This window comes from Dermatophagoides farinae, chromosome 6, assembly GCF_024713945.1.
Source record: "Dermatophagoides farinae isolate YC_2012a chromosome 6, ASM2471394v1, whole genome shotgun sequence".
Taxonomy (NCBI): Eukaryota; Metazoa; Arthropoda; class Arachnida; order Sarcoptiformes; family Pyroglyphidae; genus Dermatophagoides; species Dermatophagoides farinae.
The window spans coordinates 210211-230019 of NC_134682.1; the positions used below are offsets into that span (position 1 = coordinate 210211).

A 19809-nucleotide genomic window follows, 5' to 3' on the forward strand; every position below is an offset into this window, starting at 1 on the left:
TGTTGATAAATATATACATCACAGTACGTCATTTATTTTCGGTACCAGAAAAAAAAGAAAAATGCAGCATTTTGTGAGCACATTGACATGTGCTTTTTTTGGCTTTCTTTTCCAGTTTTCGCTTTCGATTTTTTTGAAAAAGTTTTCCGGGTCAGAAGTTTTTATCAATCGTCATTAATCTAACCAAGAAAAAATGGTAAGTTTTACATAAATTCATTTGCGGTAGATTTTCAGACCAGTTCAGTTTGATATTAATAATCACTTTCGATTTTTTTTCTATCTCTTTTCCAAAAAGACTGAAGATAGTAACGAAGAAATCAATCCAAAAGCCTATCCATTAGCCGATTCAGCATTAACGGCTAAAATATTCAATCTTCTTCAACAGGCTAATAATTATAAACAATTGAAAAAAGGAGCCAATGAAGGTAAGAAATTCAATGTGATTTATAAATTTTCAATTGCAATTCAATCATTAACCTGCAAAAAACATTTTCCTAGTGACAAAAACATTGAATCGAAATCTGGCCGAATTAGTTGTCATGTCAGCGGATACGACACCGATTGAAATCCTGTTGCATTTACCTTTACTTTGTGAAGATAAAAATGTACCATACGTATTTGTACGATCAAAAAATGCACTGGGACGTGCATGTGGTGTATCACGAAAAATCATTGCCTGTTCAATTATATCGAATGAAGGTTCAATGTTGAAATCTCAGATTGAAAGTCTAAGAAATGAAATTGAAAAACTTTTGGTTTAATAATTGGAATTTTTTTCTATTAACAAAAATTGATCATTTCACCAATCATCCATTTTATCATTATAATTCCCTACAAACATACAGAAAACGAATAAATAAATTTCATTTGAATTGACAAAAACATACCTTTCATTGATGTTGAATCCGGTTGTCAGATTTTTTTTTTAAAAATTAGGAAATGATATGCATCAATCTTGGTTTTTTTCATTCATAAAAAAAATTAACAAAAAATTGAATTTATAAAAACAAATGTCCAAAATTAAATTTACAACGATCTATGTCTGTCTAGTCTGGTTTTGCTGGTCTTGTCTGTCTGTATTTGTGTGTATGTGTGTGTAATTAATAAGCAACAACAAACCAGAACGAACACAAAACGGGCAAGCATCACATATCTCATCATTCATCAATTCGATTTATAATTAGAAAATCGTTGATCCACATATCATCAGTTGAGCTTACGGTCACAAACAAGTCAATTCAATTCTTATATTATATAATCGGCTATTATCGATGATGTTATCGATATCATAGTAGTATAGTTGTAGTCATTCTAATTTCAGAGCCATCAAAAAGTGAAAAATGAAAAATATTTTTTTTCTGCTAAAATAATCTGTCAGAAACCAGATTTTTGTCGGTATAAACGAAAATGAATTTAGTGAAGCAAAAGAAAGAAAGAAAAAACAAGATCACTGACCAGAGATCTGTATAAACGCTACCGTCACCATCTTCATATAATCGACAGCTTTAAATCCTATATGAATGAATTATTTGATTTTGTCAAACTTTAGAGTAATGAGTGGTTGTGTTGTGTGTTTATTTTAGTTTATTATGTTATTTAGTATATTCATTTATTAATAAAAACACAGTGAATCACAAATTGAAAACTTTTATATTTTGGTGTATCATCTCTCATCCAAAAAAAAAAAAAAATAATAATAATAATAAATGTCCAATTATAAATAACACACACACACAAATCCTGATATAAAATTGATGTTAATTAAATATTCACTTTGAAAGGATCTGATTATCATCAATTGATGATCATTACTTTTTGTGCACTAAAGTAAATAATAAATGAATGAATATTAAACTTTCAATTTCGTTCAACATCAACATAATCTCATTCATCATTATCAAATTCACGTATAACGTGTTGAATTTTGGTGTGTGCGTGTGTGTGTCAAATCAGCTGTGTGAATTTTGACGAAAGAAACAAAAAATGAAGAAACAATCCGATTTTATTAATTATAAATTGCGGATAAATCGTAACGCATCGGAAAGGCAACAAAAATATTATGAAGAACAAATGAAAAAACGTCGTCTAGTTGGACAACCAACCACTATTGAACCATGGTATTCATTAAATCGTAATCGTAACATTTTTATTTTGAGCGTTATGTTGACTAGTTTAATTTTTATGAAACCAATAACCGATGCTATCATGGGTTTAAAGCTAGCATATCGTTTACAGCAAGAAGAAAAGAAATTCTGTAAACAATTGGACGAAGAAGAAGCTGCAGAAGAATTACAAAGACAACAACAACGACAACAAAAATTACAATCATCGAAAAATTGATTGAATTGATTTTGGGTGTAAATAAATTCTTAGAAAATGTAATTTTTTTTTTAATCAGAAAATAAAATGATTAAAACAGAATTTTTTTAAAAATCACGAATATGGTTATGATATCTAGGTAATATCAAGGAGTTTGTTGTTTGTTTGTTCTGTGTGTTTGGAGTTTTATGAAACGATACATTTATTATGTTTATTACTAGTGCTATTGTGATCGACAATCGATTCATTTGCTCCCGTTTTATATGAACATGATGTTAATCCATGTTTTTCAATAGCCATTATTAATGATGTAAACAGATTTGTTACAGCCGAATTTTCTTTGGCGCTATATTGAAAAAAGAAAAATAATTAAATAAATTTCCATTCAATACAATGATAATGATGGCGAATCATATATTTACCTAACTTCAACAAATTGTGCATGCATATAATTGGCCAAATCTTTACCATCCTGTGCCGATACACATCTTTCGAGATGAAGATCCACTTTATTTCCTACTAAAATGATTGGTACTCTATGTTTGTGGGGTGAGAGAGAAAAAAAAACCAAAAGAGAGAAAATAAATGATGATGATGTTATTTTTAAAAAATTTAGAAACAAACTAACTGAATTTTTCCCGTCAGTTCCAATAATTTATCATAGATTACTTTGACAACTTCAAATGATTTCAGGTTATTGATGCTATTTTTTTCCAACGACAAAAAAAAACAGATTAATTAGTTTTTTTTTTGTTCCGGCATGATGATCGTGCCATAAATACATACCTATAGACAAGACAATATCCATGAATATCCATAGCATATTCATGTGGAAATATTGAATATTCATCTTGACCTGCGGTATCGACTAATTTTAATGAATATTCTTGACCTTTAACTTTGATATTTTTATTGAATGCTAAAATTTGGAAAATAGAAAAATTCAAGCAAAGTTTCAATCGAAAACAATTTGTTGTAAACAACTCAACTATTTTCAATGGTTGGATCATATGAATCGACAAATTGTCCTTCAACAAATTGTATCGTTAATGATGATTTTCCTGGTAGAAAAACAAAACATAAAATTGAAATTCGAGCAACACAATTCCAAAAGGATGCCGCCGCCGCTGCTGTTGTTGTTTACTCTTACCGACAGAACGAAATCCCATCAAAGCAATCTTTCTTTGTTTAGTTGCCATTTAATGTGATGATTAACCACCGATAATTTAAAGCCAATAACAACAACAGGTATATACGAAAAAGCCAAGCGAATCAAAAGTTCATTCGTTCGTTTGAGTAACCTTTTCTGCTAAATAAAGATAATCACACTTGTGGATTAATGGACAAATGTTGGTTGTTTTTGTTGATATCACGATATGATAATGATAAAAAATAGTTTTTGAATGAAAGTTGATAAATTAATCTTTCGTATCGTATCACAAAGATAATAAAGAGAGCAACACACGCACAACCAAAACAACAACAAAAACATGATTTGTTAAAAATAATAATAGCGTTCACCAGATGGCGTTGTTTAACTGTTTGTTTTGTTCGAAAAAAGAACATTCGAATTCGAAATCGCGATCAATCATGGATATCATATCCTATTTTAATATATGAATCGATTGAATAGATAAGAGAAAATCAAACAATAGACAATCAAAAAAAAATCGTATCGAATCATTATCATCATCATCATTGAAAACAAAAATTGGTCATCAATCTAATCGATAATTAGATTTTCATCATCATCATCAGTATCATTGATCAAAAAACGATAAAAAACGTGATCGAATCAAATCAAATGGCTATAAAAAAATCAAGAAAAAAACGATCAATTGATTATTATTGACAATGGTAAGTTTGTCTTGTGATTCTTTCCAAAAACACAATAGGCCCTCAAAAAAACCTTAAAAAAGAGTGTAGAGCATTATTTTCTCATAACTGTCATCATTAGGGGAAAAATTCAAGATTTTTTTCTTTTCTTTTCTTACAACAGGTGAAAGTGATGTGCTATCATCATCATCATCACACATCTATGCTTATTATGGGATGGTGAGTGTAAAGTTTTTGCTAAAATAATAAATCCTAGCCAATGTCCAAAGCGTACTAGCGATGAATTCAGGTCAAATTTTCTGGTGGCTTCATAAATTTATTACATTACTACATTACAACATGAAATTATAGTAAGTTATATGGCATCTTTTTACTATAGAGAGGGTGCATATGGTGCTAATTGAAATGATGATTATGATGATGGAAAGAAGAAAATAGAAATATTTATTTTTTGACAAGCTTAGGGATTTTAACTTTTGAAGATTTTATTATTTTCATATTTCCAACCAGGTGAATGGTGGTGGTTTCGATTTCGTTTACGTTTATTCATTTCACATAAATCGATATGAAGTGGATATTTTTATTTTCGATTTGGAAAAAAATTAATATTTTATTTATCCTGAATGACAGCTAAAATTGTTGTTTTTGTTGCTATTGTGGTGGTGGTTTTCGTTGTTTTTCAACTAGAAATCAGTTAGAATATGATGATGATTGAGAAAAGATTTTATTTTTGCATGAAACACACCCTATTGTCACATTATTATTATTTATTTATATGAATAAAAACATAAACATCACTATGTCATTGACATCATTATGTCATCGATTTCTCTTTTGTTTTTTGTTTTTTTTTTTTTTGATTTTTAAAATCATTTTTTCTCCCTTTGATTTTTCAGACATTTATGGAATTTGTGTGTTTGCGTCAATCAATCGAAAATGTTCACACAAGTTGAAAGTTTTTTTTTTTTTGCTTCATCTATAATTCTCAGCCATTCTTTAATGAGTAAATCTATGATGATGATGATGTCACCATTATCATTATCATCATCAAATGACCATTTTGAATAAATCGACGACCACACACAATGGCATCATGATGATGCTACCGACAACAGAACAGTTCAGAAAAGAAAAAAAAATCTGAAAAAGTAAAATTGAAAATTGTCATCTAAACTGGATCGGTTCATATTATTAGGAAAATGGATTTTTTTGTTTGGTAAAATATAAAAATAGACAAATTGTCCTCCACACACACACACACAAAAGGGTCCACACACATAAACCGAATCCTGATGATGATGATGATGATGCGATTGTTGATATTGAAACCATTATCATCATCATTTGAAAAATTGCTGGAGAAAATGGATTTTTTTCCTTTTAAATTTTCGATTCATTCATTTTATCATGATGATTTTTATTTGATTGAAAATGGATGTTGATACAACAACCACCGCTAGGACAAGCTTCAAAAAATCAAAAAAAAATCAAAAAAAGAGAAAGCTAAACAAGTTGATTCGATTTACTTTTGATCATTTTCAATTTTTTTTTTGATTATTTAGTTTAGCTTCGAAAAAAAACTTTCTCTTTCAAATTTCCTATACTTGACAGTTTGATGATGTATCAATATCTGTCAGAAAAAAATAAATGAATGAATCAAATGAAAAAAAACGTTCCAAAAATTGTAAATTTGTTAACCCATCACCAGTCATCATCAACTAGGTTACAAACGTCAAATTATTTGATGAATCATAAAAAAAGATTTGTCAAAAAAAAAAAAAAAAACGATTTGATGAACTGTAACAATAACAAACTGAAAATTTGATTAAATTAGCCAGCAAAAGAAAAAAAAACACACACACACAACATAATCATCATAATTGAATAAAAAAAACTCATCTCCACTCCTTTTTTATCCATTTGGATCATTGATAGACTCAACTGTTTACTATTCGTTGATTGGGTCAATATGTGTGTGGCTACTGAATTGACTGATGATGGGTTAATAAAAAAAAAAGTTTTTTATCATTGTGAATCTATTCAAACTTTTTAGTTCAGATTCACCTTTTGGCCATCTTTTAATCATTTCTCAACATCATCAACAACAACACAAGTAGCCGACGAATGAATTTTCATGTTCTTGGTAGCCAATTATTAACTTTTGAATAATGATAATAAATTCAAAAAAAAAAACACACACACAACATTACATGGCCAGTGTGTTAAATCCAGAGAAAAAAATTCCCTCACACAACAGCAGCAGCACACTTGGTTTTGGATTACGTTGTTGTTATTGTCGAAATTGCATAAATAAATAATAATAAAAAATTTTTTTTGTTAGCTGTTAAAAATAGATAATTTTGTCCAGAAAGATTTCGATGTGTTAACACACACACACACACACACATACCAGTTTGGTTGTTGAATGAATTTTTTTTCTTGTAAATTTGACATGACTTGTTGAATGACAGAAATCGATTTGAAAAATAAAATGAACAGAAACATTTCAACAAATAAAAATTTTTAAGGAATGATGATGATCGATAAGTTATCCAAAGTTATCGATCATTTGAAAAATTTTTTTTGTGTGTGTGCGTGTGTGCGTAAACAAATAAACAAATCCAAAAAAAAAAAAAAAATACCGGTTGATTTGGAAATCACGAATTTAGCATCATCAATTTTTGCGTTTTGAGCCCTTATTACAAAATAAATTTTGAAACAATCGAAAAAGGAAAAAATTCTCAAACATTTCACTGTGTGAATAGTGAGAAAATAAACTTGCTATTTGTACCAGCAACAATAGATAATAAAAAAAAGTGAAACATTTTTCATTTATCGATTGTTTTTTCTTTTTTTGACCGAAAAACGATTATTTGGTTATATTTGATGATAATTCGAATATTATTTTTAGGTCCTAGATTCATTTGTTTTTTCGGGCCAAATCAATATTGATCAATTCATTATTGTGTGATTGGAAAAAATCAATAAATCTATCCATCTATCTTATGATGCTTTTTAACATTTTTTAAGGAAAAAATGATAGGAAAAAAACAGCAATAACATACACGTGTGTGAATAAATATCTTCGGGTAAATATCGGTTTTTGTTTCTACAAATAAAAAAAAAATGTAAATGACCAGATGATTCGTTCGTTTTTGGTGAGAAAATCAAATGATAACAAATCGATTTTTGTGTTTTTTTTTGTTTGGTCGAAAATAAAACAAATTTAATTATACCACATAAACAGTGCACTGAGATAAATTATCATCACACATAGAAAGAAAGAGAAAACCAAGAAAAAAAACAAAATTACTTTCTGGTAATTTTTCCTTTTCCTCTCTCTCACAGTGGGTTATTTTCAGCAAAAAAAAAATTTTCATCGTCATCATCATCTGGCTATTTTTTTCCCACTTCATTCAATAAGTTATTTTTTACTCCGATTTTTTTCCTAAGTGAAATGAATAATGAAATGACAACAACAACAACAGCAGGTAAAAGTGGTGGCGTTGTTGTTAGGGGGAAATAACAAGAGAATGAATTTAAAAGTTAAAATAGTCAAAAGACAGAGAAAGAGAAAAAAACGGGTAACCAATAATAAGAATATATATGAAATCGAAAGGGGAGAAGAAACCCGTAATGATAAAGATTAATGATGAAATAGAAATAGGAAATTTCTTTTTGGATCGAATAAACAAACAAAAAAAAACGAAAACAACTAATGATAAATGGAATTGTGGAAAAAATGATGGAAAATTTTCATAACTCTTTCCCTGAATATCATCATTTTTACCTGAAAATATTTTCCAGATATTTTCTTCGATTAACTAAAAAAAATCGACAGCCTTTTCCCAAATTTTCATTCGACAAACAACAACAACATCATTATCTGGCCGGTTTACTTTCGTATTGAAACAATGAAAACTTGGATTTTTGTTTGTTACCATGTGTTGTTCATTCATCAAATGATGATAATGACAATGGTTTTCCATGTATGTGCGATAAAAGGTGGCCACGATGGAAGAAATTGGCAAATGAAGAGAATGAGAATTTGTATTTGAATTGAAGCAATTTTTTTTACGATAGATAACTTGATTTTCTTCATATCAAAAAAAAAAAAAATAAAACTTTATATAACATAACATTACCTTAGTCTGTGTGAACACAAACACACACACACACTCAAATCATTATGTTACTTTAAATAGATATATAGATATAGACAAGCATTAAGCTAGCCGCAAAAAAAATAAAAAAAAAGAATTTATATTTTTTCAAGTTTTTTTTTTCTTCAAGAAAATACCAAATTTCTCTCTTAAACACACACTTGAGACAACCTTGCTGACTGGTCCATGCTTCACGACGATGTTTGTGAAATCCAGTTTGCCCAAATGAATTTCACAGAACTAGGCCGAACGAAATGGCCAGGTTTTTTTTGTTTTAATGGTCGACCGTTATTAGAGAAATTCAGGTATCGAAAAAATTTCTCTTTTTATTTCACACACACCAAAAAAGACGGTTTGGGGAGAGAAACCAGCAAGCAAGTAAAAGAGACATTCAAATTATTAAAAATGGTGTTTTCTCTGGATGTCAGACTCTCGCTCTCTTTCTTTTTTTAGGTAGCGAAAATGAAATTTTTTCAAAAAAAGAAGGTTGTTTCCAGTGTTTTCTTGCAGTACCAAGGCATCTCATCTCATTATCATCAAATCGATTCGCGAATGCTTTGGCTGCTGTTTTTTCGATGATCCATCCACATCAACCAATCTCTTAAAAAAAAATAAGAGGATGACGACGACGACGAAGCTATAAATTGATATGATGAACAAATTTAGGTCTCATCATTCGTTAGAATGTAGACCATCGTTAAAGATCATCATCATCATCATCGTCGAAAACATATATTTAAATGGATGGTGAATCAAGCAAACACACGCACACACTAAATCATCATCAGATTGATTGGATTTAATATCCAGCAAAAAAAAATTTTTTTTCGGTCGAAAATCGGTGCCATTCATTCAACCAAAACAACAACAGCAAATCGTGTGTTCATTTGTGTGTGTGTGTGTGTGTGTGCATGTTCGTGTATTAATCATTATCATTATCAATTTAATTATAATTAAAATTTGAAAAAAATCATTTTCATAATCGATAATGATCCAATTAATAATAATAATCGACTGATTCAAGTGCAAATCATCATTATATACAAATACTTTATCACACACAAATGTAGTCGTCGTTGATCATTTCAGTGAATGCTGGGAATCAACAAGTGTTTGTGTAATGTGGATGAAATCTGAATCACGGATTATATGTTTGGAAATTGAACCAATTCAAAAGTTTGTGACTCTGTGTGTGCGTGTGTGTTTGACCAACGAGAAAAAAAATTGAAAATTTTTTTTCATCAAAAAATTCATCACCATCAAAGATGGCACCACCACCACCACCACCATCAATCTCTGCTTCATTACGAGCAGCGGAGATAATATACGATGATGATAATGATGATGGTAACGATCCATATACATTATCGTCATCATCCTATGATGCTGATCATTATGGCCAAACAACGATACAAGCATCGAAACAAACAATTAGCGATTCATCAATGAGTAACCATCACCATAATCATCATCAACAACAACAACACATTATCCACAACAAAAATAATCATCATCACTATCAACATCATCCTCATCAACAAAATGAGGAGAATGATCTATCATTATCAAATAATATGAATGAAAATGATAATCCAAATTATATCGATGATGATGCAAAAGACTCGAAAGAATATCGTAAAAAATTATTAATTTCATTGGGAATGTTATTACCGGCCGTTGCGGCCATTATTGGTATGTTGTAAAACTTTCTTTCCGTTGTCATTTCTTGTTGTTTTCACTTTCGAATTCAATTTAGCATTCATTCATCCTGAATAATTTAATAGAGATCCTATCCTATTATTTAAGACACAATTACCGGATTTGAGCAAAATTTCTTGTTTATTTGTCGTGACCAACCAAACAAAACAACAAAAATTGTTAATAGACTTGTTGTGTTGAAAAAATGAATAAAAGCGAAAACAAAAATTGGTTCATAAAAAAAATTTGCTAAAAAAGGTTGTCATCATCTTTGTTTTTGTATCTTCAAAAAAATGCCTATCATTATCATCCATTATTATGGTGGTTGAATAAGGCAAAGGGGAATTGTAGCTGTTGTTGTTTTTTTTTTGTTCGTTATTTGTTCAATCTCTGAAAAAATGAAAGTTTCAAAAGTTTACATTCACCGTGTGTGTTTGTTTGGCATGCTCCATTAAACAAATGGAGCATACCAGATCAATCTTTTCAATTTTTTTTTCATTTGAATGATGCACCTATGGTGTCGTTTTTTTTTCTTTCATTCCCTGATTCAATGTTGATCTGTGGATGACTCTGATGACAAACAAATAAACCAAAACAAAGATGAAAATCTTGCTTATGAAAAGAAAGGAAAATCCGGGTGGAGTGATTTCTTCGATTTCAATTTTTCTGTTTGATTTGTTATTCATTGATTCTGAATTGTTTCATTACAGGTGTAATGGCATGGGCAATAAGCGCCGAAGTTGTACTTGGAGCCAAACGTGAAGCACAACGTCGTAGTGGTGGTGAATATCACCATGATCATCATTTTAAAATTCCAAATGTAAAAAGAAAATTTTGAAAGAAAAGAATTGTTAATCTTTTCCCATATCCTTTTTTTATTCAATTGACAGAGATATGATTATACACGATTTACAAATGCACCATCATTATCAATGATGATGATGCCACAGAATGCTGAAAAATTGATTGATGATTTTAGCCATAATCATCGACGTTATGATGATGAACAACAAGATGATAATAATAACGGAGGATTAAATGCATTTCAAAAAAGATTAGAAACATTAAGTAAAGAATTTCTTAGCCAACAAACTGGTATGTTAAGTTTACAAAAATTAATGTTTGAAAATCAATGGATTTTCTTGTTTTTTCTTCTAAAAATAGACACAAATAATGATCAGACAATAAATGAGCTAAAAAATCGTTTGAACCAAGAAAATATTGCCGAATTGTTTGCCAAATTATTTGCTAATCATCATCCAATAATGAATCAGAATCCAAATAGTAGTAATAGTAATAGTAATGGCCCACGTATTGTAGTTGTAGCAGCACCTAGTCAAAAACAAACCTCCACTTCCTCTTCCTCTTCTTCTTCTTCCAAATTGACCTCATCACCATTATCATCAGGAAAACATTTTATAAGTGAAACACGGGTTACATCAACATCGAAACCACAAGCAATGGAATTGAAAATTGCATCACCATCATCATCGGTGAAAGAAACAGGCAAAAATCATCATCATCATCAACAGCAGACAAAATCTACTAAACAACAAGTATCATCATCATCATCATCATCATCATCATCAAAATCGAAACAAAAACAACAACAAACATCATCAACATCAACAAAATCGGATTTAAAATTCAAAGTTCATATCGACCAATCAACAAAACGAAAACCACAATCATCACAACAAATTACAATGGAAAAAACAAAATCAATGATTAAAAGCGGTGCACATCCAAAAACCGTACCAATGAACAAATCATCAACGACCATCAACAACAAGTCTAAATCGAAAAATTATGAAAAAGAAATTGATTCTTTATTGCAGAAAATTGAGAATCTAGAAAAACAAAAATATAATGCACAAAAACCATCAAAAACACCGACGAAAAAAGAATTATTCAGTAATAAAAATTCAGATATTGCAAAGAAATTACGGAAATTTATGGACACAGCACCGAAAGAAGAACCAGCCCGACCATTTATGTATCAATCGACTCAAAAACAACAACAACCACCGGAAATGGAACAAATGGAAAATCAACAACCACAGCAATGGGATTCAATGCTACCACCACCACCACCGCCACTACCACCACCAATGCCATTTATGCCAGCTGCTTCACCATTTATGCATCAACCAATACAGGATATGGATCAACAACAACCACCGCATCATCAAATACAAAATGAAATAAATCCAAATTCAATGATGATGATGAATGGTGATGAATATAATAAACAACAACAGATGGCGCAATCATATCCACCACTGCCACCTCCCACACAACCGGAACAAGGATATCCATCATATATACCACCACCATTACCTCCAAATGTTTATCCACCAAGTTATCCACCACCACCACCCCCACCACAACCATCTCAGAATTATCCTGAACAGCCAACATATTATCCATCTCAACAACAACAATCACAAATGCAAGCTTCGAATCAAATTCAAACTTATGTACATCCAGCTCATTATCAACAACAACAACAATCGCCACAACCAAACGGCCATTATCAATATCCGGTACAACAACAATCTTCTGAACCAATCCATGATGATATGATGATGGAAACAACAACAAAAAAACCAAGTAAATTAAGCCAAATTAGTCGACGATTTCAATTGAGTCGAATATTTACATCGGTTATGCCTAAAAGTAAAAAAGCAAAGAAACGTCCATTGCCACCACCACCGCAAGAATATCAGTATGAAGATTCAAGGCAACATCATATGATGCCACAAGATGATAATGTATCAGAAATGGTCGGTGGACCACCACCACCACCACCACCACCTGGACCAATGACACAAGATGGTCAACCACCATATGATCAGATGATGACACAAGAATCTCGATATAAAACTGCAGTAGATCGAGGATATAGAGGTGGTGGCTATGCACCAATGGAAGCAGCTGGTATGCAAGTTAGATTTGGTGGTGGACCAATGGGTGGTGGTAGTCAGGTAAAAGTGAATCCGATGACCATATTGAAAACATTAGCATTTCCAATGATGAAAAGGCCAGCATTAAATCTGAATGGTAAAGTTGTCTTGGGTATTGTATTGGAAAATGGTGCCCATGGTCCATATCGAAAACCGAAAACAGTATTTCAACATTATAGTACCGGACGTATTAAAAGATGAATGAATCGCAATTAAATTTTCAACAAACAAATGCCATCTGAATACACACACTAAAACAAACAAAAAAAAACCTGACTTGAACGGTACAATTTAACAAATCATTGTTTTTTTTCTGGTGAACTTTTTTTAGGCTGGCTTCTAGGGAAAAGTTCATTTGTGTGTGTGTTCTTGATTCTTTTCATCAATCAATTGATTAACTAACAAAACTAGGATTAGGACTAGGCTCCATACACACACAAAAAACACAATCAATTTTTTATCTCTCACTCACACATTTGAAATCAAAGTTGCCATTTTTTTCTCAAACAAAAAAAAATGAACAAAACATACTTATTATAACAAATTAATTCATTTTTTTCTATCAAATCTAGCCGAATCTATTTTTTTCTCTTTTTTTTTATAAATTTGTGATAGGCATCTCTTACTCGATTTTGCTCTTGCTTTATGAAAATTTTAATTTTTTCTTTTCAAACAAATTTTTCTTCTTCATCAAATAAATCTTGAGGCTTTAGAATTGAGAAAAACCCCCTAATGGATTTATTTCACAAGTATCTCTCTCTCTCTCTCTCTCTCTCTCTCTTTCTCTCTGTTTCTATCTTCCTTTCATATATGTAATATTTATTAGTTGGCCATTTTGTTTTTCCAAAATGATGGAAAAACAAAAACGACATTATTTTTTCGAAGAAGAAGAAAAAAATTTAAATTTCATCAAATTGAAAGTATTCAATTTTTTTTTGCAACACTTTTGAAGATATATTCTCTCTCTTTCTCTTCATTTCATGATCACGTTTTGTAAAATTTTAAACTTTTTCTCTTTTACCACATACACACACACACTCTACACACAAAATAATTTCAATCAAATCAAACATTTTTTTAATTTTCAAATTTTTTTAGATTAAAATAAATTTTTTTGTAGATTATTCAAATCAAAAAAAAATTGACCAGTTTTTTTCAAGTTTAATTATGACCAAAAGATGGCATAATTGTATCTCTCAAACATAATATTTCCGGTACCAACACAATCAATTTATCTTTCAAACAAACAAAAAATCAAAAACTCAGTCACTTTACTGATCATCATCATCATTATATATTGTGAACTAGAATGAATTTTTTTTAATCGTTTGTTTTGGTCGAACCAAACGATTCATTCATTTATTCATCATCACCATAATCGAATATTGAACTGAACTGAATATAACGAAATGAAATGAAATGAGAAAAAAAATTCAAAACATCATCAATAAGCATTATGTGTGCACCACATAAAGACATGCACAAAAGGTTAATTGAAATTTTGTGTATTTTTTTTTCGTTTCTGCCCTATTCCGATCGACGGACCAACCGACCGACACAGAGAGTGAGCCAGTCAAATTTCAACTTTTTTCTCCATCTCTCTCTCTCTCTAGCAATCTTCCTTTCATAAAGTTTACATATAGAAAACAAAATAGAAAAATGTTTGTTTGCTTGACCAGAAAAGCAAAACACAAAAACAACAGCCATTAAAAACTGAATGGTATTCCAATACGTACACACTCACATATCGGACGTATAGTCAAATGGGACAGGTATATACTCTCTCTGTGTGTGTATGTTGTATATTAAGAGTATCTGTACATACCTGTCAAGTTGGGCAATAAATTATTTTCTTTTCTTGATTTTTTTTTTGGTCGAGAAATTCGTATCTTTTTCTGGCTTGCTTGTTTTTTTTGTTGTTGCTTGCAATCTTCGTTATTGTTGTTGTTGTGATGTGTTTGAATATGGCTGAATAGTTGGATGGTTATTTTTTAAATGAATTTATTTTTTTTTCACGTTCAACCAGAAAAATATTCAAGGGGTCATTTGTGTCCATTGGTTGGTTGGTTGGTTGGTTGGATGGTTGGTGGTCATCACTACCATAAATACAGAATCTGTTTTGATTACATTTTCATTATAATTAATATCAACATCATCATCATCATCAAAAATTTAAATTAAAAATAAAAGAAATGAATATCATCACGGAAATTGGGAAAAAAACAGAAAAAAAAATTTAACGAACCTTCAACTAGCTATTGGAAAAAAACAAAAAAAAAATTCCAAGAAAATAAAATAAAAAAGTTTGATGGTGTGATGATGATGATGATGATGGTGAAGATATGCGTCGGCGATCAATGGATGGCTATGACGACGATGATGTCAGTTTGATTGTAATCATCATCATACAATGTTCGCCATTTGCTTGGCGGGATGCCATCATTTTAAGAAATGGTCAATGAGTCATATTCGTATGAATTTTAGAATTTTTTTTTCATTCTATAAGTACTGGATAGTGGATGATGGATCGCGAATGTGTGTGGATGATCAAAATTCCTAAATTTTTTTTTCTTTGATGCAATCAGCGTGAATAGAAATTTTCATCTTGCAATAACCATTTTCTTCAATATGAAAGGGTTATACATGGCTGATGATGTTTTTTTTTCTTTGATTCGAAAAGTAATAAATATTGTCAAAAAATGTAAGTGGAAGGGAAAGTTTTGGCAAAAAAGTGGCCACCATTTGAATATCTTAACGTCGATCAATAAATTTGAATCAGAAAAAAAGACGAAAAATCATGATGATGATGATTATCAATGATGGTCACATCACACATATCAATCCGGATTTTTTTTATTTCTCAGGCGAAAAAAATTTAATTTATTTTTCTTTTTTTGGGTTTTAAAATCGATTGTTTTACCCCCTTTCTTCATTTTATGTCCGAAAAAAAGACGACGACGACGACGACGGATGTATAGATCGAATGAAAAGAATGATTTTGATCTTCACCACATGATGTCTTTGAATTTTTTTTTGTTTATATTTTGCATACAAAAAATGATGATTTGCATTTGCATTTACAAACAAGAAAATGATGGCCAGGTTCAAAATGTATTCTTTGCATATTGATTAGATCGTTTGTGTGTGTGAATGAACGAAAAAGTGTGTGATGAATTCCATCAGAAAATGTAAACGTTTACAATTCACATTTTGTACCTGGTGTGTTATGATGATTGGCAATTTCAATATCATTTTTTTTCGGGTTGAATTTACATTTAGAAATCTTTCGTTCTCTGTTTGAATGAATGAAATGAATAAATGAATCATAATAAAATTAAATGTTCAAATCATACCATCAGCAAATAATAACAATCGGAATTAGCATCCACAGCAGCAGCAGTAGACATAAATCATATATTATTCACATAAAGAATGTTGTTGATTTGGGTCAAATAATGAATTTCAAAAAATGATGGCTTGCTGATGAGTTTTTTTCTTTGATTTCGAATTTTTGAATATTATTATTATTATTATTACCCCCATCCACTACACCATGATTTATCATCTGATTAATCAGATTTTTTTTGTTCAGTTTTGATTTTGGCCCAAGAAAAAAAATGTGGTATTTGAAAACAGACGTATGGGGCATTCTTTGTGAATGATTTGATCCTATGATCATGACGACGACAACGATGATGATGATGGCCATTGACCATTCTGATGATGATGATGGCAATTTTTATTTTTTTCACCATTATCAATCGATAAAATCAATTTTTGTAGAAAAAAAGTATGTACATTCAAAAGCCCATTTACTCTATTCTTCTTCTCATATTATCGTTATATTGAACAACAAGAAGATAAATAAATAGATTTTTCTGCAAATGGAATAACCACCAATAAGAAAGAAAAATGAATCATAAAAAATGAGATAAGAACCAATGATGATGATCATCGTCAACATTTTTTTTTCTTTTAACGAATTTACGAATCGTCACCATCATTATCATAATCATTTCAGATGATCGAAACATCAACAAAAAATCAAACGACAACAAAAAGAGCCGCCAAAAAAAAAAAACAGAATCTATATCCACCCGTTCAAGTCAAAACGAGTGTAAACAGCTTGCTCCTAAATGTTTTGAGTTTCCTTTTATTTGTTTTTTTCGTTTGAATTTTTTTTTCAAATTCTTACATTATCGTCATTTGTAACAAGAACGAAAATTTCTGTGAATAACTTATATCATAACCACCAGAAAAAAAGAATGAATGATGATGACCACCATTCACATTCATCGGAAGTATCATTGAATTTGAAAATGGTATGTCTAAACACTCACTCACACACACACACACACAGACTATTCAAATTCAACCAAGAAACAAAAAATAATTTATGAGTGCCAAAGACCATCATCATCTTCATCTTTTCAAAGATTTCTTCCTCTCTCTCTCTCTCTCTCTCTCACACACACACACAAACACATCTATAAGATCATCTTGGCAACAACAACAACAACAACAACAACAAAAAAGCTAAAACAACAAGATGTTTTTGATTGATCCAAAGCTGGTTCTGAAAAACTTGAATTTTTTTTTGTTTTCTTTTTTATTTTAGGCAAATTGGAGCAACAACAACGAATCGACAACATATCTTATCGTTTTTACCATACCCCAAATATTATCAAGTCATACAATTTACACGCGCAGCGGCTCTTCAAGATATATTTCATGTATCTACACAACAACAACCACTTGTATGAATGAAAAATGTTGTTGTTTTAATTACGAAAAAATAAAAGATTCGACCATGTCTGGACAACAGATAATAATGATGGTGATGACGATAACGATGTAATTTCAAATTCTTCAAACAAAAATTCTCAAAGACTTTACCTGTGGCTGTGTTATTAGTATATATCGATACCCGAATCTAATTTGTCGTGTCGAATACAAACTACACACACCTTCGGGGCCAATCATCAAATTCTCTCCAAAAAAAAAAATATTCATAATTTAGCAACTTTGTGTTTTTTGAACCAAAAAATGGCTTTAGTTTAAAAAAAGCTTTACTGCTTGTGTCTGTGCTTTGCCCCCCCCCCACCAAAAAAAATAATGAATCTATTTTAGTCATCTTCAAGAACATTTTTCTTTCTTCTTCCTCCTCGAAGACAATTGAACAAGGTTTGATTTTTTTTTCTACATTTCATTTCATTCTCATTTGTTGCTTGTTAAGTTGAAAAATTTTTCATTCTCTCTCTCCCTCTGTGTTGTTCATGAAACACACATATGCACTGAGGGTAGAAAAAATTTTCAATCAAATCAACATACCTATGAACATACATTGTGGCCATGTATACCTTGTTCTATGTTTGAAGTTTTTTCTTTTTTTTCATACAAAAAAAATCACAAGAAGACGCCAACTAACCAGTGTTAGCTTTTGTGTGTTGTAAGATTCACCAGTCTCTTTCTCTTTTCATTTACCTGAATTTACTACTGCAGGTGGCCATTGGCCCTTTATATGTTTACCTAGTGTGTGTGTGTGTGTGATGATATTACCTGAACAAAAAAAACCTGAATATATAAAGGTAACTGTGTGTTTGTGTTTCTCCGGCTTTGGTTAGTGGTGGTGGCCGCCTAGACCATGACAAGTATCAACATGAAATAGAGGTTATGTTAAATGTTAAATTTTTTTTGGTGGTGGTGGTAAAGGTCTCGATTTTTTTTGTAGCACGACTTCATTCCTCTTCATTTGAGACGTTTGTTGTATATGATGATGATGACCCTCGACAATCAATGAACAAGAAAGAAGAAGAAACAAGCCCCGATTTTTTTTCGCGTTCTTCATTTTCAATTCATTCATATTCGGGATCGACGAATTGTTAAGCGAATTTTTTTTTTTTTGAGAAATTTTGTTTCGTTTTTTGTATTCAAGCTCATCAGCCACATTCACTCATTCAAAAACATTCAGCAGAAAAAAACTTGTTGCATGCACACACACATACACACACAACATGCAAAAAGCGACTAACGACGAAATTTAGCTTTAAGCTATTCGAGTTTGATGATGAAGAATGCATATATGCATGTTCAAAAGTCCATGTCAAATGGTGAATACGTTAAACGAACGAACGAAAAATTGAGGAATTAAGCGCCAAGCATGTGGTCTTATTTTTATTTTTATTTTTTTTGGTTGGCTATGTTGTATTGCTCTCAAGTGTTGCTCTTGTTTTAAATAAAAAAAAGTTTTCTTTTGAAGAAGAAGCTTTACTTAAATTCAACAATCTCCTTTTTCCTTCGCACAATATTCGGCGATCATAACCAAGAAAAAGAAAAAAAAATTAATTCATTCAAATTCAGTTTGTTAAAAAAAGAAGAAGCAACAACAGCAACAGTGCTAGTGTTGTTTGACATTTTCTTTTTTACATTTTCATAAAATTCCATCAACTATGTTTGTGAACACCTGAATTTCTTTTTCATTTTGTAAATTCTTTTTCAAAATAAGAATTTGTTCAGGTGTGTTTATGATTCATTCATTCAATCTGCTACAATCATCCAATGTGTGTATGTGTGCGTGTGTGATTGAAATAATGTTGTTGTGTTTGGTCAAATTGTGATGATTCAATGGCCATTTTTCAATATAAAATCATCATCACTGAAATTCAACGAATAGTTCCAACAAATATAAAAAAATGGGAACGTCATGTTTCATCAACGATCCACGGCCATCACCACCGTATGATGGTGGTGGTGGTGGTGGTGATCGATTCAAAACAATTAAATTGATTGCATTTCTATTAATTATAAATTATGTGATTTCATCATGT

General features: G+C 30.7%; 4 protein-coding genes across 4 annotated transcripts; 3 read left to right on the forward strand and 1 right to left on the reverse strand.

The window, feature by feature from the left end:
- The first annotated feature begins 44 nt into the window (after positions 1-44).
- Positions 45-776, forward strand: hoip (NHP2-like protein 1 hoip). The gene is made up of 3 exons (XM_047057340.2): positions 45-196; positions 296-425; positions 499-776. The coding sequence occupies exons 1-3, from the start codon at positions 194-196 to the stop codon at positions 759-761; spliced, it is 396 nt and encodes a 131-aa protein (XP_046913296.1). The 5' UTR covers positions 45-193; the 3' UTR covers positions 762-776.
- A 226-nt stretch (positions 777-1002) lies between these two features.
- Positions 1003-2433, forward strand: LOC124494175 (uncharacterized). Its single transcript, XM_047057342.2, has one exon. It carries the CDS (start codon positions 1984-1986, stop codon positions 2338-2340), a length of 357 nt encoding a protein of 118 aa, XP_046913298.1. The 5' UTR covers positions 1003-1983; the 3' UTR covers positions 2341-2433.
- Positions 2370-15345, reverse strand: Rheb (Ras homolog enriched in brain). The gene is made up of 8 exons (XM_047057341.2): positions 15228-15345; positions 14808-15096; positions 3470-3628; positions 3309-3380; positions 3106-3238; positions 2948-3022; positions 2742-2855; positions 2370-2665 (listed from the first exon to the last, which is right to left on the reverse strand). Exons 3-8 carry the CDS (start codon positions 3516-3518, stop codon positions 2506-2508), a joined length of 603 nt encoding a protein of 200 aa, XP_046913297.1. The 5' UTR covers positions 3519-3628; positions 14808-15096; positions 15228-15345; the 3' UTR covers positions 2370-2505.
- LOC124493545 (uncharacterized) lies at positions 8895-14123 on the forward strand. Its single transcript, XM_075732383.1, has 4 exons — positions 8895-10010; positions 10727-10836; positions 10907-11111; positions 11181-14123. Exons 1-4 carry the CDS (start codon positions 9584-9586, stop codon positions 13181-13183), a joined length of 2745 nt encoding a protein of 914 aa, XP_075588498.1. The 5' UTR covers positions 8895-9583; the 3' UTR covers positions 13184-14123.
- Positions 15346-19809: the final 4464 nt, after the last annotated feature.